The following is a 22,777-nucleotide window of genomic DNA, read 5'->3' on the forward strand; positions in this document are numbered from 1 at the left end:
CTCCACCCCATAATAGTCCTAGAACACCAGTAAGGAAAAGGAATGAAGATATTTGGCTGTGTGTATTTGTCTTTTATGTGGCAAACACAGAAATATTTTTAGAGACTCATTCCTGTTTAATTTTTCCTTTCCTCCAAGGAAAAATATTATTCTCTAAGTCAGTGCCAAACAGTGTGGAGAGAAGTGTTTCCTTTCAGAGAACAGAGGCTACAAATCCTTCAACATGGAACAACCCAGCCAGCCTCTTGAATTTCACTTACCAAAGTCGGGAGGAAGCTGGTGATCTTGCTTTGGGATGAGATGGAGACACAGCCCTCCGAGTGCCACATGTGGGTTGGGACGGGAGGTTTTCTCTCTCCCTGTCTCTTTTAGAGCCCTAAGTTCAGAGAAACACTATAATTAGATTCTGCTATGAGGGGGACAATCCCATTCACAGGATTCAATAGCGGAGCTGTAAGTCACTGAGTGACTTCTTGGAAATTTTCCAACCTTTGTCATATATGTCCATTCCACTCCCACAAAAAGCCCTTGTTAGCTTAAAACTGAATCTTGTAAATGAATGAACACAACCTGACATAATAAAGATCTAGAGTTGTATTTGTTTAAAAAAATACACACTTATACTCCTAGAAGGCATCTATATACTTTGTGCCTAAAATCAGTGGCGGCAAAATCTGTCTGGTTTAAACCACACAGATATCAAAATAAACGTCACCTCCATTCCCCTCTCCCTGCTACTTTAATACTTCAGCATTTTTTCCTTTTTTTTTCACCTTGGAACATGAACATAATTTTGTTTTTTTAATAATACCTGCCTTCTACATCAGACATTAGTATATTTTTCCCTATATACTGATACTACATAAATAAGTCCTTTCTCACCTAACGTCCTCTTACTTTTGAAGGAAAAGTTAGGTTCAAGGTGAAGAATTTTAGCTATTTTTTTATCTTCGTCTTTAAGGATAAAGTTGAAATTGGAGTGGGTCGAAACATCATCCCTTTTCTAACTGCATCCTAGAAATTCAGCCAGGGAGTGATACCTTTACTAAGTCAAAATAAGCAAAGGGAAACCCAGTGTTCTGATAATCCACAGTCAGCCAAGACAAAAAGACCCGCCCCCCAAAAAAGTGCACAGAGCAAAATAGACTCATTCTAAGTATCTAAAACTTGCCAACAATGTTCTGGCCTGGGAATGGATACGCACTGGACGCACCTGTGTGAGCACCAGTCAGTCCTTTAGCGTGAGGACCCTTGTAGGATAGCAGACTGGGAGAGCCCCAGGGAAGGGGCAGAGCTCCATCTAATCTAGCCGCAGGGCCAAGAGGCTGGTAGTGTGCCTTCTCTTCTTTCTGCCTGGTGCAAGCATCAACTCCCCTCACCTCCCTTTCCCACTTTTGTTTCCCTTCAGTGTCCCTTCTAATTGTTCCTCTCCACTTTCTTTAGTAGCATTCTAGCTGACTGACTGGGCTTTAGGTGGGGGAAAACCATGAGTATCAAATATTACTCAATGCCTTCCCAGAATTTCTAAAAAACAAAGACTGGGGTAGGAAAAGGTTTCACAAGATGTGTGCCAGCGCTATATCACTTGTGGCTGCCTGACCAGCCTTTGCCCCATTTCTGGTCTGGAAGGTGAGAGGTGAGGCCTCAGAGAACAGCTGTAGTCCTTGGGCACAGAAGTGGCAGCCAGCACAGAGGACCCTTCTGGGAAGGGATACAGGGGGGCAATTATGCCTTTGGAATATCAGAGCCAGAGTGGAAGGCCCAGAGCGCTTCCCAAGAGAAGTTGGGGTGATGCACCTCAAGTAGCTCTTTCCTTTTTCTGGAAACATTTTAATTTGCTAAAGTCAGATTAAGGAGAGATCTGAATGGGAAAATAAGTCAGGAAGGGTAATTTGTGATGTTGAGGATATAGGGATGAATTTCATCATCTCTGTCTTGATAAGACAGGCACTGAGGGAATGAATCTACAAAGACCTGTATAATCCTTTTTGCATAAAAAAAAAAAGTCTTCCGTTGTTCAGGTGGCATAGAATCAATTCTTTCTTTCCTAAAACTGACCTCCCTTTAATCATAGGGGAAACAGGGAAAGAGCAGTTTAGAAAAATGCCCAGTACTTAAGATAACATCTTCTCAGGCAGGTAGATGCTTTTACCCTCTTAGTTCTTTTAGATATCTTTTCATTGGTCTTGTACCCAATCACCTATTTGGGGACCACATGTGTAAAGGGATTCCTTATCCTCATCCTGATCCGAGTTACAGCCAACGGTCTATACAACAATCTTCCCTGTTAATCATTTCCACAAGGCTACTCTGCAGTGGGAAGCACACAGCAAGGGGTCAGCAGTGCTGGCAAGGTCACCAGCAGGACAAAGACTTCCATTTTACAATCAGTGTTAGGTTTAGAATACAAAATAACTTTCAAGAGATAATACAGATACTCCAAGGCAGACTGAAGTCCAACAGAACTTTCTATGATGACTGAAGTAATCGACTTCTATGCTGTCCAATATACTGGCCACATTTGGCTATTTGAGTTTAGGTCTAAATTAATTAAACTTAAATAAAATTGAAAATAAAATTATGAAAAACAATTCTATTTATAACAGATCAAAAAGAAGTAAATACTTAGGAATAAAATTAACCAAGAAGGCAGAAGACTTGTACGCTGTAAACTAAAAGACATTGCGAAAAGAAATGAAAGAAGCCAAGTGGGGAGATATTCTGTGTTCACAGACTAGAAGGCAGACTTCTTGTTAAAATGTCAACAGTGCCCAAAGGGATCTACAGAGTCAGTGCAGTCCCTATCAGAATCCAGTGTCGTTGTGTGCAGATATAGAAAATCCACCCTCAAGGGACCCTGAATAGATAAAACAATCTAAAAAAAGGAAGAACAAAGTCAAAGTCTTGTACTTCTGATTTCAAAACATAATCAAAACAGTGTGGTATTAGCATAAAGATAAACATATGGACCAGTGGAATAGAGAGCCCAGAAATAAATCCTTGTGTGTATGGTCAGAAGATCCTTGATAAGGGTGCTAAGACCGCTCAGTGGGGGGAAAAGATAGTCTCTTGAACAAATGGTGCTGAGAAAACTGTGTATCTACATGCCAAAGAATATAGTTGGACCCCACTTTACACCATATACAAAAACTCCAAATGGGTTACAGACCTAAACATAAAACTTAAGACTATAAAATCCCTGCAAGAAAATTGAGGAAGCTTCATGACATTGTTTTTGGTAATGATTTCTTGGATATGATACCAAAAGGCCACAAAAGCAAAAAGAGATAAATGGGACTACATCAAACGTAAAAACTCCTGTGCATCAAAGGATACAACCAACAGAGTAAGAAGGGAACCTACAGAATGAGAGATATTTTCAAGTCATGTATCTGATAAGAGATTAATATCCAGAACATGTAATATCCAGAATATGTAAACATTCTACAACTCAACAAAAAATTTAAAGATTAAACAAAGAACAAGAATAAAAGATGAGCAAAGAAGGATACATATTTCTCCAAAAAAGACATGTGAATGGTCAACAAGCATATAGAAAGATGCTCAGTATCACTGATTATTAGGGAAATGCAAATCAAAACCAGAGTGAGATAGCACCATGCACCATTATGATGCCTCCTATGAAAACAAGAACTAAGAAAATAACAAGTGTTGGCGAAGATGTGGAAGAAGTAGAACCCCTCTATACTGTTAGTGGGAACGTAAGTTAAATGGGGCATTGCTATAGAAAACAGTATGGTGGTTCCTCAAAATATTAACAGTAGAATTACTACGAAATCTAGAAATCCCACTTCTGGGTATATATCCAGAACAACTGGAGGCAGGATCTTGAAAGAGATCTGTTACCCACATATAGAGCAGTGCTATTCATAGCAGTTAAGAGGCAGAAGCAAATCAAATGTCCATCAGCAGATGAATGGATTAACAAAATGTGGTGTATGTGCGTGTGTTTGTGTGTATGTGCATACATACATACAGTGCAGTATTATGAGCCTTCAGGACAGAAATCCTGTCACATGCTACAAAATGGATGGACATTATGCAAAGTGAAATAAGCCAGTCACAAAAAGATAAATACTGTATGATTCCATTTATATGAGGTATCTAAAGTAGGCAAATTCAAAGAATCAGAAAGTGAAATGGTGGGTTGCCAGGGATTGGGAGAGGAGAAAATGGGGAGTTGTTACTCAATGGGTATAGTTTCAGTTTTGCAAGATTTAATAAGTTCTGAAAAATATACAAAACATAACTGAAGTGTACACTTAGAAAACAGTTAAGACAGTATATTTTGTTATATTTTTTTACCATAAACATTTTTAAAAGGAAATTAAATTTAAATAGGTATTTGCCTAAACATTTGGTTGTAAAGAGATGAAAAGACCACCAGTAAGTCAAATACAGAAAGAGGAAGGCATTTAAAAAATTAAAAATGGGTGAGAAAGTAGTGTTTCTGGATCATGTGAGGACAAATCCCTCTCATTTAATCTGTTGGCCAAGGGTACCTCTCATCCTTCCCTCCCAGTGTGTTATGTTGTGTTTTTATCCATAACAAGGTATTTTTCCTTTGGTAAGTACTTTTCCCTCTTTAATAAGAACTCAACTTTTGGGGGCCAAGCTGTTCACCCCCACTAGTGTTGTTTATCCACAGCTCGGCACTTGGAGGCACCAATGTGCACATGATGAAAAACTACCCAGACATGGAAGGTAGTCTTGCCTTGGCTTGCAGGGCTGGAGGTCTGACTCAATCATGAATTGAACACTCACTCCTGATGGCCTGGGGCTTGAGAGCAAAGGGCCTGCAGGCAAAGCCATCATCTCACAACCCTCAAATTATCCTCAAACAGGTAAGCAAAATCCTTTTCAGTGTCCATCAGCCTTATAAATCTGAACTGCTCTGGGAAGTTAAGATTTTTAAAAAATTGTTCAACCTTTCATTGAACAGGTCATGGTATTACCATGGGAGGGGCAATGAGGTCTTCTGGTTGACTGGGGAGTCCTTCAAGACTACAGTACAATCACTGAAGACCACACAACAATGTCCGCTCCTCTCAATGGATACTAAATAACACAGAGTTTGAGGAAGAAAGATGCATGAAGACATACGAGTTACCTCATTGCATTTATGGCATGAAATTATTTATAGGTGAAAATTAATGTTAGCTCAGCCATCTTGCCAGTAATTACAAGTACAAATTATATTCTTCCCTTGCAAAATAGGAGTCTATAACACAGCCCAGTGGCCTTTCAAGAATTAGTTACTTGGCAAATCACTAGTGTCTTCTAAATACTTTTGTCACTACGTTTTAAGGTTTGGGCTTTGACCAGGACGGATGAGCTAGGCAGACAAAAATTCTTTATTTTGCCCTTTGGGGAAGCACACTGAGAGTTCGGCCGGCTTCTGGGTACGGGGCTTAATCAAACGCAGAGGCAGGCCTGGGCCCACTTCCCCGTCCAAGGGTTTCTTTCTTTCAGTAAAGTCAACATGTGCTGGCATCGCACAGGTTTGCATGGAGACACCCGTGTGCTACTTCGGCCACCCGCACACACTTAGACACTAAGAACAGTTCATCTTCAAATTCGTGTTTCTAGGGGGAACAAAACTCCCACGTTTAGAGGAAGCGTGGGGACACCACTGCCCGGGTGTGGGCACCTCCCACGCCGACACCCACACCGCACCTCAGGGTGTTGTCCGCTCCGCGCGGACGTGTCTGGCCGCTACTCACCGCCGTGCCGTGGACCGTCCTCCTCCGCGCAGAGCCCTCCGAGGGTGTAACCAAGAATTTGGGTCGATCCGTCAGATTCCTAGAGTGTGCGGCTCTGTAGGGCATGATGTTGATGGGGCTGCAAGATGCTGAACGAGGACAAATGGGGATAACTAGGGTGCAGGTGACTGTTTTACACACAAGAGTGCCAGAGGAGCAGGTGAAGGAGAGGGAGGAGAGCAGAGATCGAGAGAAAAGTAGGGAGAAGATGTTATTACCTAACGGTGTCCAGAACCATCATATTCAACTCTCCTCACAGTCCCATCAGTTTACGGTGTGTCCAACAAGAAGCCATGTCCAAGGGAAAACTCTAGACCATGTAAGCTATTTGGCATTTAGATACTGATTAAAGACAGATGTCATCTAATATGGAAGGCAACGGGCCTCATCTTCGGATAAACTGATGGTTCTGGTAAAATGCTACATTAGTAACAGATCATTTTTATATAAGGACTGTTTATAATTAGATTTTTCCTAATTAGCTTTATGATGGAACACAAGGTGGAGAGACAGGAAGCAAGCAAGCAGGCAAGCGAGATACACTCCAGCAATTTCCAGAGTAAAGTTCAACAGCCAGTGGAAACAAGCAACTGAATTTTTATAAGTGACCAAGCCTTACTGGGTGTCAAGACTTATTACAAGGATAACTTCCAGAAACAAATTTTGTAATGTGTTGTCTATTGAAAGGCAAATCAGATGTATGGCTTCTGGGTTTTCCCAAAAGCCAAGGTATCTGATGGTTTATAACAAGCCGTAGGACATAAGCAGAGATGCAGTGTAATCATTTAAAATGATTAGAACATAAATATGTTAGAATTGCCAAAAATAAAGTTGAATCGTGAGCAGCTTTTATAGTTTTACTCAGGTTGGTAAAGGTTCTGAAAAATCACATAGTTTCTGACCACATTCACAGGAACACTGTCATGAATAAGTGATTCTGAGCAACAGTGGGTGTAATACAGAACATTACACAGGTATCAGAAGTGTGGGTATGAGGGCTCCAAGGTTCATTTTCAGATCTCACTGAGAAATCCTGTGCTCTCGCAAAAACCATGATGGGCTGAGGAGAACACTGTGTGTTTGGATGACATTCTAAAACGACTTTACCCACTTAGAGCCATTGTAGCAAACCTTTTAAAAGACCATTATTTCAGCTATGTATGATAGTATTTATTCATAAATTTAAAACTTACAAGTTGGGAATTTTTGGAATTACAGAGGTAAAAAATATTTGTTACTTATCTACAGACAGAAAGTTGATCAGCTTGCTTATTTATTCATGTGCTCTCTCATTAAATGATTTGGAGTATGTTCTGGTTATCGCTGAATGGTCAAGGCAGGGAATCGACTAGAAAATGCATTCTCTTTTCCAATCCTCTGAAAACAGAACTCTATTTCTTCAGGATAAACTAAAACACTTTGCGTTCCCCCCTCAGTTCTCCTTAAAGGAATACCTGTATCTTACTCGGGACTGACACAAAGCTTTGCTTCAGACCTTAATGGTGAAGGAAGCTAGATGCCCTTATTGTGAGAAAGGAGAGCCTTGTCTCATTTGGCTTGTTATGATCACAGGAGAAACTATTTGAATGTAACCATTTTTTCAAGTGCCACAACAAAGCATTTGCATTTCCCAGACAAGGAAGAATTCATTAATGCAAAATTCTTCCAAGCCTATCAAATGCATTTAAAGAATAACATCCTGGGGCTCCTGGGTGGCTCAGTCGGTTAAGCCTCCAGCTTCAGCTCAGGTCAGATCTCACGTTCGTGGGCTCGAGCCCTGTGTCAGGCTCTGTGCTGACAGCTAGCTCAGAGCCTGGAGCCTGCTTCCGGTTCTGTGTTTCCTTCTCTCTCCGCCCCTCCCCCTCTCATGCTCTGTCTCCCTCTGTATCAAAAATAAATAAAACATTAAAAAAAAAAAAAGAATAACATCCTGGCACAGAGCACTTCTGTGAGATTACAGACCAGGAGAGGCACATTCTGCCCAGGGGCACAGCCAGAGGCCATTTACCGGCTCAAGGATCAAGAAACCCTAGGTGACAGCCCAGTTGAGGCCAAGAGTCGGACATGAAGAAGGAAGCACAGAAATATGGTATCATTTTCCTCTAGTGGAAAACAACTTCAGAGATATGGTATCTATGGAACGTTTCCTGAGATGATCATGGACGTACGCCAATCGCATCACGCCTCTGTTCATTCCTTATCCTAGCACTGAGGGAATAGTGAGCAAATGGAGAAACGTCCTCAAATCCACCTAGTGTCGTTTGTACAAAATTCCTCAAACTGAATTGTTCGAGGAACATCACCTGGCTAAGATAAACCCTGCAAATTCTTTCAAAGGATATTATGTTTCGTGGGATTCACTGTCCTGAACAGCAACTACTGAGAAACTTCAAAGCTTTTAAATCAATTCATTCTTTAAAAAATGTATCTTGCCCTTCAGAAGAGTAAGAGCAATAATATGTGGTCATTATTTTGATTTCCCCAGAGTGCCCTCTGAATCCCAAAGCAGCCTTAATAAGCATGAAAATTCTTCTATAGAATGTCCAGCAGAAGGTCTTCTACAGTATCTGTGCTGCCTTCTAGGTTTGGTAGCAAGTGTGCATTAATCTCGCTTATTCAAGATTTTCTAAATGAGCTATATGAAAAGGTGCAGAGAAAAGATAATGCAGCACAAGTAGTTGGGAGTGCAGCACAGAGAATTGAAAAATTACAAAATAGAATCATAATAAATAACATTTACTGAGTGCCCGTGATGTGCAGGTAGCACTCTAAACACTTTATATGTATCAACTCATTTAATCCTGAGCTCTAAAAATCACAGGTACTTTATGTGTATTTTTAAAAAATAGGCATGGAGAAGTCAACCCAAAGCAATGGCCACAAATAAGAGGTATGAAACTTCCAAATTGTGAGTGCTCTTATTGCTTGTTCTGGATGTTTGCAATCACCACACACTCTAGGGATGAGGGTGGATGTCTTCATCTGCCACGTAACCCTGGCTCTGATGTAGGTCATCCTCTTGCCAATGGCAAGGGGATATATGATGAACTCAAGGGACAACAGTAAAATGGAAAAAGAGGATAATCGAGAAGAGCACATAGAAAAATGAAAGCGATGGATGAAGTGTTTTTGACAAGAGAAACGTAAGCGGTGTTTATATATATCATTTCAAATGGGAAAAAAATTTAAAGACAACAGTTTTGGCTCATTAAATATAAGCTGTATCAATTCAATTAACAGGTAACAATGATCTAAGGAATGTGTTAATAAGACCGGCAACTCAACTAAAGGTCTATGCATTTCTTCACACTAAAGTAAATTACAGAAATGTATCAATTTGTGGCAAAGGAGAATGGGAAAGTTGCAAAGTAGAGAATAGCCAGTTAGCAGGTAAAAAGCACCCTGATTGAGTGTAACAACGAAGAAGGAAGGTGGGAAGATGGGCTGGCAGAGGTGGGTGGGAAATGGAGAAATGGCGTTGGAAAAGACTGTAGGGGAAGCGAGAGAATTGACACAAGTTAGTGGTGACAGAAACTGCAAAGACAGACACTTCTTCAGCTCTGAGGGAGTCAGTTAGCATGAAGCCACATACAGTGTGGAGATTCTAAAGCATGAGAGCCCTAAACTATTTAGATCCTATGAAATTGGAATGAAAGCAATTTTAAAGGTTCTTCAATTAGCTGGACATACGGAAAAAACTTCCATGACTTGTGCAGAAGCATGACACTCACAGGCAGAAAATAAACTATCTTGAAATAAGCTGTACATTTTCCTCCAGAAAAATCTCAGATGCGATGTGACAGCTGACAAGAGAGGTCTTTCACAAAAACACAGAACACTGTGGTCCAGCTAATTGAACGCATAACTGTAAACAGAGCATCACTCCAGGGTGCTGAGGGTGGAGGGGTAAGTGTGTTTAAGGCCCAATCACCAATTAGAATTTTAAGCGGCTCTGGTAGATGTCACTTATAGTCCATGCACTTGGTTTCCACAAGCAGGTGGTAGGAATGTCTACTTGATTTCTGACTGCCTCCTGGGTGTGCTGTGAGAATTAGGGCTGCTATTAGCTCACTGGGCACCATGGATGAAAAAAAAAATCGTAAAACCACCAAGAATTATTTGTAAAGAGGGCGAATGATCATGAAGAGACTTGCCAAGGCAAAGTATTTTTAAAGGGAACTTTATGAAGAGGCTGTGTGATTTCCTAAGTGCCAAAGACAAGGGCTGGTAGACAGGTTATGGAGATCTACTGACTGTGCCCAGAGAGATTTGGGAAAAACCAAATCGACTCAGCACAAAAGAGATGTTGCCAAAAGCCAAATTCATATCTTTCTTTCCAGTGAGATATCGGCTCTACACTAACTTCTCATTAAACTAATTGGCTTATTCAGGCATGCTTTGCATTTCAAAAACGTAGAAGAGTTATAACTAATTATAATAACCAGTGTTTGGCACGTTCTCCATATTTTCAAAGTATGTAACAAATGAGAAGGCTATCATTAGCCTTTCCCACAACTCTTAGACATCTGTGAAGGTGCTAATTCGTAGATCACATTGAAAGACTCGGTCAGGGAGGGGCAGTAGCTCACCCACAGCTATTGAAACTCTTGCTTAAATCGACTTGGGCTCTAATTTTATTCCTAAATCAACATATTAGTATTAAATGATGTCTACTTCTGATCATGTGCTCAGATGCAGGGGCAGAAAGAACAGTGGAAAAGCGATATGTTTTTCTGGTGACGTTACAAATACGCAGAAGCATCTGAAGCCATCTGATCACAAGGAAAGACACTCTTGGTTTGCCTGGCGTCTGGGGTCCAGATAAGACGCCAAGGCGGATGCCAAAGAGGAAACAACACCAGGGCCGCAAAACCAACACCTGCAGACATCTCCAAAGCCACTGCACCCAAGGAGAGAAGCAAACACACCGGCAAAGATGGAGACGTGATTAGATGAATAGTGGCGACTCGGATGTGCTTCCGAAGGAGGACTTGACCTCACCAAGAAAGCTGCACCTTCAACAGTTTTACCTGGATCTCCAGACAAAGCAGCTGCACTTTTGCTTCTGGCCAGGAACGCATGTGTGGGCGTCAGCAGTCTGTTAACAACGCTGCTCTCCCAGGGGCTGAGCTGCAGGCGGCGAGCTAAACGTCACCACATAAGCAAGATGTTAGAGGGCTTCTTTCCAGGGGCAAGAGGGGGCACAAGCACATCACACTTATGGCTTCCACGCGCCAGGCCTCGGAGACGAGGCTCTCCAGGGCAGAGTCGGGGAGACGGGAACGCTGCCCTCAGGAGGAGCTATTCCACCACGTGGCCTTTCTTCCAGACGCCGGTTCTACGGATGCAGGGTTTGCTAACCACCCTCCTTTAGGAACGAACAAGTAACAAAGCAGAAACAGCCTGTTGACCAGGGAGTTTGGCATGTCGTGGGACCTGTCGGCCCTCATCAGGATGGGCAGTGGGGTGATGGCACACACCTCAACCCAAGGGCTTCCTGGGTGCCCTTAACAATCAACTCTGACGGAGGCTTTGGCAGCTAATGAAAGACCGCATTTCTGTATCAATACAGGCAGAAAGGGTCTCCGTGAACTGCTTCTTCGGCACTTGGGGGAAATGAGATACAATGAAATGAAAGAGGACTCAGGCAAAGCTCTGCGTGGGATTTCCTTTTGACTTTTCCATTCAGCCGGCCAGGTTCTTTCAGGTCCCTGTTTGGCAACAACGTAAATATTTTGGCAGAGGTTAAGGTAAAGCTGAAGGAAGATAAAATTAAACAGACAAGCCAAAATCCAATATAAACTTAATGCTGGAAATTACTAGTGGGTGTGCAAAGCCTCCAGAAAATAAACTGAGAACAATGCAATGAAATATAGTCCCGAATGGTACTGGGGCTTGGTGGCAAGACTATTGCTAGGATATACATACTAATCATAAATTAATTACTTGGCTTATATCGTTAGCTTCGAGTGGTGGCCCATGAAAATATAGAAGCTAATTTCCAAAAATATCAGGAAAGAAGCTTGCAAAATCCTGCAACTATCACTAAAGTGATCATATGTTTCTATTTTAGAATACACTTCAAGTCACTTACAAAACTCTTACAAACTGTCTAAGCCTGACAAGGCCACTTCTGTTCTGTACCATAAACAGCACGTGTATACCCTCTTGCCTCCGGAGTGATTTTTTTTTTTAAATAATCTTTTATAGGTTGCATTTTAAAGAAACGGCATTTAAATTCTAGAAAATTAGTTTTAGACAGAAGTTACCTGATGTTAAATGTTGTTATAAAAAATATCTGCTCCTATTGAAAGGAACTACCAACCTCAAAAAAGTACCTTAATTTCCTGACTTTATTTTACAAGAGGAGCTATTCTGATCAAGGCTATGGTGAATTTAAGAATGAGTGAATTGTTTATTAGATTTCCTGTTATGAGGAGAGTCTTCATAGTTAAATCTTATCCGATAGACATAATAAAAGGATCTATCATATAGATATATGTTGTATACATATAATTACACATATAATATAGTAATAATAACAAAGAGGAACACAGCAGAGTAAATGCTGTTACATACTACGTCACAGCAGTGTGTATGCGCTCATCAATCACAGACTTTAAAGCAAACTAAAAGTGGAATACAGTCACAGAACAAAACCAATGGGGAAAAGTGATGAGGGTAAGTGGAAATCTTCAGCAGAACTGTATTTTCAAGTAGATGAGAAAGGGAAGACAGGCATGCTCGCCTCACCCCGCCTCCCTTAAACTTTGGGAGGGCTGCCTTAGAATTGCAGAGATGGTTTATCACGGAAAAGACAGCTCTTTTGTTTCCCCCTGGATTAAGAAGTTCATTAACTTAATACTGTGAGACTTTAAAGCATCAACCAAAGAATCTGCCTCAAATGAAGATTAAAAGCCTTCCCTGACTTGTGTTTGAAGCAAATCTGAAGAGATTTGTTTTATAGCTCTGACACCATAAAGGAAAGCTTTTGCCAGAAGAAACATGTTTCCCCTTCTTCTGCATTCATTACGATTCTCTGAACGAGACAGAGATAGATGTCTTTTTAATAAAGGTTAGGACAGGAATTAGTTTATTGGCTCCCCCCACCCCCATCTAGCGGGGCCTGATTTTAAGATGTAGGAAGAGATATTAATTCTTGTGAAACAACTCTATAGTATTGATCCTACATAAGCACTTAAAACTAAGATATTGACAATTCCTGTAACAGACTGCCTGTAATGGACAAGGGGAAGCACGTGAACGTTAGAGGTATTTGCCTTCCCACCTTCTTCCATAAGCAGCAAATCACTGTTGAGTTTCAGACAAGTGCCATGCAAAATTCAGGCAAGTGTTGCCACATCCTCATATTTCATTAGAAGGTAGGAAACCTAAATGTTACATGAGATATTCCAGATGATGGCAATGAATTCAACTTAAAGAACAAAAAGCCCTACTCAGGTCAAACGGAAGATGCCTGTGGGTGGAATTCAGCTTTAGGTCTTATACCACCACCTCCTGTGATCTAGATTCTAGGGAAAAATATATAGACTAATTTTAATCAAACAGTAGGCAACTTCACTTCTTGCTTTTTTGGAACTCCCTATTCTGGGGCGCCTGGGTGACTCAGTTGGTTAAGGGTTCGACTTCAGCTCAGGTCATGATCTCACTGTCTATGAGTTCGAGCCCCGCACTGCACTCTGTGCTGACAGCTCAGAGCCTGGAGTCTGCTTCAGATTCTGTGTCTCCCTTTCTCTCCACCCTTCCCCCACTCATGCTGTATCTCTGACTCTCTCAAAAATAAATAAATGTTAAAAAAAAATTTCTTTTTAATTAAAAAGAAGCTCCCTATTCTTCCTTGAAGGGAAAAAAACTGGTTAAGTAGGTAGCTTAAGAATATGAAGAAACACATTTTTAATGCAAAAATTTCCAGTGGCAAAATTCCCTCTATTGCAAGCAATTTAAAAAAGTCTTTGGTAATTAGAGGTTTCTTTTAACTCAGGTTATTTTATCAGTCTATATGACACTCTATTCAAGTGTGATAATCAAAATATTTAAAAACAGGTAGGGCATGGGCCCAGAGTTGATGGTGGCCAGGCATCCGCTCTGGAGGACCTGGGGAAGCACAGCTTGAGAAAGCAGTATTTACACCAAACGGTATGGAAACATTTCAGTATTTTTAATAACCGGCAGAGCATTCCACCTGAAACCTGATAACACTGAAGTTCAATTTAGTATCAGCTTTAAGCCCTGTGCTCTAGGGCTGAGAAAGCTCAGGTCATCTAGTAATGGTATATTCTAGATCTTTACCAGATTTGTCTGCAAATCTCTAACTTAATAATTTGACAATTTGATAAGAATGCTCCTAATTTGATAATAAAGCATAACACCAACCTTTAAAAATAGCAGAAAAGAACATTAATGAAATTACTTTAATTTTAAATTTCAGAAGAATTTCTATTCTCATTAAAAGGCCTAGGCTCCTCACTGTCCTACTGAGGGTTTCTCTAACTTAAAAAAAAAAAAAAAAAAGCTTCCTGGACCATATGGGAGCTCCTGGATGAACTGAATCCTCCTTTCTGGCTGACCTTGAACTTGCCTCTTAGACCCACTGGTTCACAATTCTGACAAGGGACCAGAGAGGCAGAACTCCCAAATTTGGTGCTCTCCCTTTGATTCTGCTAAGTTCAGCTTAGGTTTCAACTTGGTAGGCCCCATGATTCCAGGGGCAGTTTCCTGGCCCTACCTATGAACTGGATATTGAACCTTCGCTGATCTATACCTCACCTAAAAAAGCACATACAGTCAGAGTTGATCTAAGGAAGGGCACCCATGAGGGTAAGAACAGAAGATGCAGTGTAGCAACATCATGGTTTAGGAGCTGGTGGTCTCTCTGTTCTAGGTGTTCTTCACCAACAATTAGTCTATAGAATATTCAATCGGGTTTCTGTCTTTCACCTCAGGGACTCTGTTACCCCAAGTGGAACAGATGAACCACACAATAAAACTTTCCTAGTCTTAAGATCCCATTAAGAATATCCAATCAGAGGCATCTGGGTGACTCAGCTGGTTAAGTGCCCAACTTTGGCTCAGGGCATGATCTCATGGTTGGTGAGTTCGAGCCCGAATCAGGCTCTCTGCTCTTAGCATGGAGCTTAGTTCGGATCCTCCGTTTCTCTCTCTCTCTGCCAGCTCCCCGACTTGTGCATGTGCTTGCTCTCTCTCAAAAATTAACATTAAAATTTTTTTTAAATATCCAATCTATAAAGTCTACACAACATCTTGTTGCTAGTTGAAAGATCCTTGTCATCCCACAGAAGTGTGGTAGGGATACGTTGTTTGGTTTATCACTTTTCTACCCCAATTTCAGCTGAGAAACTGCAGGAGGCAGTAAGCACGGTTTGACTTCCAAGTACATAAAATCCCAACTGCAGTCTGTCTTAGACACAGGTTCACGAAAGTACGATATTAAAGTGCTGAGTAAGTGACCAAATCCAAGGACAAGATGAGCATTCACATGCTATTTTTATATTAAGGGAATGGGTTTGAAAATAAAGCCTATATACGAAAGGAGTTTTAGTTCGTAATACTTTTCTCTAACATATAAAAAGCCCCTAATTTGACTACATCATCATTTACTAATTATCATTTAGTTAATAGTTAAGCAAATTAATTTAAAAAGAAGGAATGGTTTAGGTTAAAAGGCAAGACTAGGAAGTTATTCAAACATCTACTGCTTTAAGAGATTATAAGTTATAAAATAACATCAACAGGTATAATACTGTACATTACAATGACACTTCTATATAATATAAAATATATGAATACACATACACACAGAACATGCACACACTGCATTCTTTTTAAAGACTGAACGTTTCCCAGTTTCTTAATAAAACATTCAAAATAACCACAATTTGTTACTTTTAAAAAGTGTATGTTTTTATGTTGCACAACAATTCTTTAATTTTCTTACTTAAAATCTTAGTTCTGTAAAACCAGAGCTTATCTTAAAAACTTGATTTTTCCTTCTATGATATATAAATATGCAAAATAAAACTTTAATTTCATCAATAATTCAAAATTCATGTACTGTAAATCCATGGGATGAATAAAACTCAAAGTTCAAATTAAAACATTAATTGGAGGAATATGATTATTTATTACAAGTTTTAGGAAACTTCAATGATGATATTCTTGAAGTTAGGCCAAATGCCTTAATAGCAAAATGAATGAACACCAAAAACCAATCACACACACACAAGAAAGGCAGTAGGGTTTGGTTAAATGAGAAATCAAATAGTAAAATGAATTCTACCAACATGAGTCATTTAAGAAGATATTTTAGAAAGTCAAAGCTTGGAATTCCCAAAGTACAGATGAAAAGTCAAAGACAATATGATTGAAGTAAATTAAGTGTTCATAACAGAGATTATTTGCATGTTGGTGGATAAGTGGGTGATTTCTGGAGCTGTAAACTCATTTACTAAACAGTTGAGAAGCACCACTTTCATCACTGCTAAATGAAATCATTCGGCCAAGTTCTACAATGAGCAAGGTTCTTGTCGCAAGGGAAATGCTGCTCAGCCGTTTATTGCTTTTTTATTCTGAAGTTTTGTTCTTCCTATTTAAGAAACGTAGGGAAAGCAACTTCAGATGCTGATTTTAGCTGTAAACATCCAGAAAAACAAGAAGCATTAAGTAAATAACAACACTTTTTTTGTTTTCCTTTTTGACTGTACCTCTATCTGGAGAATTTAGTAAAGTTGCAGATGAAGAGGAGAGCCGCTTGCTAATGACGGGATCAACATGTTTCGAAAGATTCATGGTGGAAACTGACCGCCTGTCTGGATCTAAAACAAATGGAGATAATGCTAATTGACAGCCAGCATGCAGGATTGCAATTTCCTAGTTCACTGATGGAAGGAAAAACTAGGATTGGATGCTTTCAGCTCTATTGCTAGATCTTACGTAACAGCACAGTTTTCTAAGTGGATGTCTTAAGGGTAACTTAAAGGCTAGAAATAAAATTCTTTTTCTCATAGAATAAAATAAATATTTAGCACACCAGTTTGTCAGCCAGGAAAATTCAAGCATATTGTTATAGTACAACAGACACAGGAGGATCAAAGGCAGGCCAGTGGAGGGGAACTAAACTAATGGAGGCAGAATGTAAAACAGAGAGAGGACTGTAAAAGTGGATGCCCTCATAATTTTCCCAAATAGGAACAAGGGGGCGGTGAGAGGGCTGGCAAAACAGAAAGCAAACACTAGAAAAAAAAGGAATACTAGGTTCTATGCATTTGCTGATACCTCTGCTTGCAGAGTTACTTTACCTACGGCATTAGAGTTCATTACAGAAAAACAGATTAAAAAGAAAGAAAGGGCGCCTGGGTGGTTTAGTCAGTTAAGCGTCTGACCCTTGATTTTGGCTCAGGTCATGGTTTCACGGTTCATGAGTTAGAGCCAGACACTGGGTTCCATGTGGACACTGTGGAGCCTGCCTGGGATTCTCTCTCTCCCTTTCTCACTGTGCCCTCCCCTGCCCTCTCTCTCTCTCTCTCTCTCACAAAATAAATACATAAACTTAAAGAAAAAAAAAAAGAAAAAAGAAATATTCTGGGTGTGGAAAGGATGGCCACTAGAGCATTTCTTTTTTTAAAAGTCTGAATAACCACACCTCTATGGCTGTTAACACAGTCTGGTGCAGGTTACAAATGCAGAATCGGCCCATAAACTTGACCAACAAAACTGACAGCAATGTATAAAGAAAATTAGCATTCTTTCTCTTTTAAGTTTATTAATAGTATTGCTCATCCTGCAGGCCAGTAATTTTAGAGTAATTTTTAAAGGTCAAGTCAGAAGACACTAATAGCCATCTAAAATAGGCAAAAATCATGTCTGTTAGTTTGTTTTCTGTACAGCGGAACCAAGTTATAACCATGCTCATTAGAATAAACCACGTTCCCTGAATAAAAGTGCACAGAAGTCTAAAAATCTCACTGTATTTATTTAGGGGGGTAAGTAGGTGTTCTCACCTATGATAGCCAGAGTTAAAAAGATGGTGCTCTGTTTTGTTTTATTTTCTATTGTTAGTTTCTTCTAAAAGTAAAAACAAACAAAAATATTTTTTAGGTAGATGCCTTTAAAACCCAGCTCCCACTGGTCTAACACTGGTAGTCAAAACTTGGCAGTAAACTTCCCTCCACAGAATAACCATCTGGGCACCGTTCAGAGTGTACAGACAAACAAGTCTTCCCCCAACATCAGGCATTCCTATCTCTACTGGGACACATTTGTGTGGCTGAAGCAACTTCACTGTAAAGCAAACAAAACCAAGAATCGTTTCTGTGACGTAAATTTGCACCTAACTGATAGGCTCTTAGGGCAATCCTAAAGATTTAGGATAAAATATCAGAAGGAACATCTAAATGATGAAATGTAAGATCCAGGGGCATAAGGAAGGATAATCAAAGTCATTGCTAGGTGATTCGCAGCAATACGTTTTCTGGGATTGTTTTATATGTTAAGCTTTAGTTGAAGGACATTGTGCCTACATGGAGGCCTACCCTGGATGGTTAAAATTATGGGGATGTAATATGCACTTATTACATTACTTAATATAATAAGATTTATATTACTTACTATAATAGGGATTTTTAATCATTTCTTTTTCTCCCTGAACAAAATACAAATTTATGAAAGAATTTATTAAGAATCAGTTTTGGGATGCATGGGTGGCTTAGTCAGTTAATCGTCTGACTCAACCTCGGCTCAGGTCAGGATCTCATGATATGTGAGATTGAGCCCCACGTTGGGCTCTGTGCTGATGGCTCATAGCCTGCTTGGGATGCCCTTTTCTCTCTCTTTCTCTATCTCTGCCCCTCCCCACTTGCGTTGTCTGTCTCTCTCAAACCAAATAAATAAATAAAAATTAAGAAAAAAAAAAGAATAGTTAAAAAACAATTTACAAACCAGTGCTAGCTGATGTGTGAGCAGTAAGGCAACACACTGATATAATCTGGATTAAATTTCATTTCTAGGATCTGGTTTTTAATCAGTGAACACTAAGTGCCCATTCTGAGTAAGGCATTGTCATATATGAGTAAGACCAGGTCACCAGTCTTAAGATCACAGCAGACCATTCCAACCTTTGAGAATTTTGGCAAATTCCAGTCATTTTCAAACTTGTCTGCTCTAGGATAGTGACAATTTTCCCTAATTCACAGCCCTTATAAAAATGGATTTTATCCACATGCTAACAAAAGCAATACTGGTTTCTCTTGCTCTCAGTGGGAGAAATGAAGATCATATATTAAACGCTGAGTGTGGAAGCAAGAATTAAAGCCAAGCAACTCTATTTCCCCTTAAAAATATTTGAAAATCTGTAACAGAGTGCACTTCTGCTGTGCACAAGTAAAACACGAAGCCAAGTAAAAGAAAACTAAGTAAGGTTATAAAAATACATAGTATGACAGTTTTTCTGTACGGAACATGTACGTAAAACTGCCGTTTGGATAAAATACCACATATAACTGATTCTTGTGAGTACAGATTGGTCACATGCCCACCATGTGCCAATGGGTGATTAAGGGCCAAGAAAAAAAAGTGCTTTCAAGTATGGTTTAATGCCATAGGAAAGCTGTGATAATTCGCTTTCACAATTTTTTATTTAAAAATGGGGTTCTAGAAGATATAATGAGTGTTAGGAATAAATGAAGAGAGCACACAAAATCCATAGCTATTTAGGATAAAACGAAGAGTGGAAACAGCAGCAGAGACAGGGTGGGGAGGTGGGGAGCGCAAACTGGATGTACTTTGATCCCAGGTAATTTATTAACTAGCAAACGCTTTTTAAAGGTTTTATCCAAAAGGATCACTTAAAGAGAAAGTAAACATATCACATGTAATTACATTATTTCGACACCTTCAAGTCACTCGAGTTCTAGCATCACACTTAAGAAGCGCTGTGCCACGCCCAGATCTAGGTCTATGCGGCGGGACGTTAAGCATGCATTACGACTAAGGTGGACGGCGCCGCTAGCGATGGACTGGCCCTAGGTCCGAGGTGCTAGCTACGGGGCGGGCAGTCAGCAGCCACAGGGGTGTCTGTACCAGATTTTCTAGCACCACCAAGAGTTGTGAAGTGGTGGTCCAGGCCTGCTAAATCGAGAAAGGTGAATGATGATTCAACAAAACCACCTGGGGACAGAATGTAAGACAATGATTTTTCAAAGTAAATTAAAAAAAAAGGTCATTTAGACTCACACAGATGAAAAAGAACTGACGTGCTATATAAAACTCAACGTGTATTGAATTTACAGTACAAAAATAAAGTCTTTCACTACGTCCAAATTCCAGTATGGTTTTATGTCTATTCAAGAAGGGAAAAGCTGAGACATTCAGTGGTTCTGGTTTCAGAACCTAACTTTCTCCTGCAGAGCATTGAAACTGCACACACTTTAAGGTCTGAATACACAAGCTCATAGTATTGCTTTTGGCCAGTCAATACCGCTAGGATTCTTCCAGAGAGGAAGAGAAAACTGGTGAACTGGTTCCGTAATCCTGACCACGTAAAGTAAAGGATTACTTAAAATAATGTAGAGTGGAAACTGCATGTTTACTCAGAAACATGCAGAGATTTCTATCTCTTCAAGAAACCGTGTAACAAAAGAGAAAAGCAGCCTGTGTTGTGGGACAGAGAACCTGATCTTCTTACCTGCATCACCCTCTTATCCTCAAACAACAGGATCATCATTTCATTATAGTTTAATTATTTCAGCAGGATTTTTGTTTTGGAAACACAGACTTAGAAGAAAAGAAGCAACGGCCCTTTGACTGTCCAGGAAGGAAGCAGTGATCCGGAAGGCGATCACCGGTTACCTGCACTGTGGATGCTGGGGCTCCCGTGGAGAGAGCCTCCCCACGACCAGCGGTTATGCTTCTGTTTTGGCTTCTGGCTCCTTTCCATCGTACGCCGTACAACAGCCTCGTGGCGTTCCTCAGATGGAGCAGAGGAGTGGAAGGTTAGACTCAGCCTGGTTGTTTGAGGCTTCCTCAACTCGGGGCAGCATGGAGGGCGGCACGACTGAGATCTTTACCCTCGTACTCCTACTTCCTAACGCTGACACCTTAGGGTGGGAGCAGTATCACCCTGGGATGGTTCCGGAAATCATCAGGTCCCAGATGATAAAGCGTCTCAATACTTTCATATGGACAAACCCAACATAAATATGCTATGGCTCGAAGACCAGACACCTGGGCTTTTAGTTTCTAGGGGATGGGACGCCTGGGTGGCTCAGTCGGTTGAGCCTCTGACTTTGGCTCAATTCGTGATCTCACGGTTTGTGGGTTCGAGCCCCGCGTTGGGCTCTGTGCTGACAGCTAGCTCAGAGCCTGAAGCCTGTCTTCAGATTCTGTATCTCCCTCTCTCTCTGCCCCACCCCTACTCATGCTGTCTCTCTCTCTCTCAAAAATAAATTAAACTTTAAAAAATTAAAAAAATAAAGCTTCTAGGGAAATAACTGTAACAATCACACCATTTGGTACTGGCCTTCCGTACCCCAATCTCCCTAGAAGCTGGGACTATCTACACAGCTGATAACTTAGTTCTGCCATGCACCCCAGCACCTTACTGGAAGGTTCCACAGTAAATGTACCGCATTTGCCAAACAGACCCCCGTGTACTGCCCAGGGCGGCACTTACCTTGTCCTCCTCCAGTCTCTGCCTCCGCTTTTCCTCCACGGCAGCCCTCCTGCGCTCCTCCTTCAGCCTCTGCTCTTCCAGTTTCTTTTTCCGCTCTTCCAGGTGCCTCTCATAGTGCTGCCGGGCTCGCTCTTCCCTCTCTAACCAGATGATTTCTCTCGCAGCTTCAGGAAGAAACACAAGGGAAATACAGGCAGGTTTAAAAGTTAAACAGCTCAGAGCCTGGAGCCTGCAGGACTCTATAAACGGCCCCCATGGAACAAATATGGGTTCTTTGGTTTTGTTTCTACCAAGCCTGGCCCTTGCTTGCTGCACATTCTCAGGAAGAAGTACCACCATTAATTTATAACGTAATTTAATATGCTGACAAGGATAGCGAAGAAATGCACTGAATTCTACTCTTCAGGAATCCCCCACAGTCCTCTAGTTTGGTATATTATTACAATAGAAGAAATAATAAAATAATAAATAAATAAATAATAGAATAACGCACACTCTCGTCTCAATTCTGATTACTGACAAAACCAATGGCACCATCTGTCTCTCTCTTTTAAAAAGAAAAAATGTGTTCGGGGCACCTGGGTAGCTCAGTTGGTTAAGCATCCGACTTCAGCTCAGGTCATGATCTCATGGTTCGTGGGTTCAAGCCCTGCATCAGGCTCTGTGCTGACAGCTCAGAGCCTGGAGCCTGCTTCGGATTCTGTGTCTCCCTTTCTCTCTGACCCTCCCCTTCTCATCCTGTGTCTCTCTCTCTCTCTCTCTCTCAAAAATAAATTAAAAACATTCAAAAAAATTTTTTTAATAAAATTTAAAATGTGTGTTCATCCTCCAGATCAAAAGCCCATGACTACATTTGTTTCAGCAAAGCCCTGGTTCTCTGAAAGCATTAAAAGACTTTGGGAGAAAATCCCCCGAATTCATGGTTGATGAAAGATATATTAAAAGCCTCACAGCTTTATCACACTGAGTCAGCTAAGTGACACGAGCGACTAGGTAAGCTGATCTGGTGTCTGAGGAGCTCAGCTCTGGTGAGATAAGACTTATTCCCCAGGCTGCATGAAAATAAACAATTCAAAAAATAGTGTTCAGTGACAGAATGCTTCTTTTCTCCTCTACATATCAATGTTCCTTCCTTCCTCATTTTAGGGGAATACATATAGCCAACAAAACTTTTTTAATATTTTTTTTAGTATGATGTGTCCTTGAGCTGTGATAAACATATCTTTTAATGTGATCTATTTACATAGTAGGTAAAAGGGTCCAAACAAAATTTAGAGCATAAACCTTG

At 40.5% G+C, this 22,777-nt stretch overlaps 1 protein-coding gene across 8 annotated transcripts in view; it reads right to left on the reverse strand.

Moving 5' to 3' along the window:
* The window catches only part of MAP7 (microtubule associated protein 7), a 173,346-nt gene that overhangs the window by 20,224 nt on the left and 130,345 nt on the right, over positions 1-22,777 (reverse strand). For 4 of the 8 annotated variants that reach the window (XM_029943584.1, XM_029943582.1, XM_029943581.1 and 1 more), the window contains 6 exons: positions 21,490-21,653; positions 20,667-20,784; positions 16,526-16,636; positions 10,814-10,927; positions 5,745-5,911; positions 261-376 (listed from right to left, as the gene is read on the reverse strand). In XM_029943584.1, the coding sequence (XP_029799444.1) occupies positions 261-376; positions 5,745-5,911; positions 10,814-10,927; positions 16,526-16,636; positions 20,667-20,784; positions 21,490-21,653 (790 nt within the window). The remainder of the gene's footprint in view (positions 1-260; positions 377-5,744; positions 5,912-10,813; positions 10,928-16,525; positions 16,637-20,666; positions 20,785-21,489; positions 21,654-22,777) is intronic. The other 4 variants (XM_029943585.1, XM_029943583.1, XM_029943588.1 and 1 more) reach the window with 3 other exon arrangements.

This window comes from Suricata suricatta, chromosome 7 (assembly GCF_006229205.1).
Source record: "Suricata suricatta isolate VVHF042 chromosome 7, meerkat_22Aug2017_6uvM2_HiC, whole genome shotgun sequence".
In the NCBI taxonomy this organism is placed as follows: Eukaryota; Metazoa; Chordata; class Mammalia; order Carnivora; family Herpestidae; genus Suricata; species Suricata suricatta.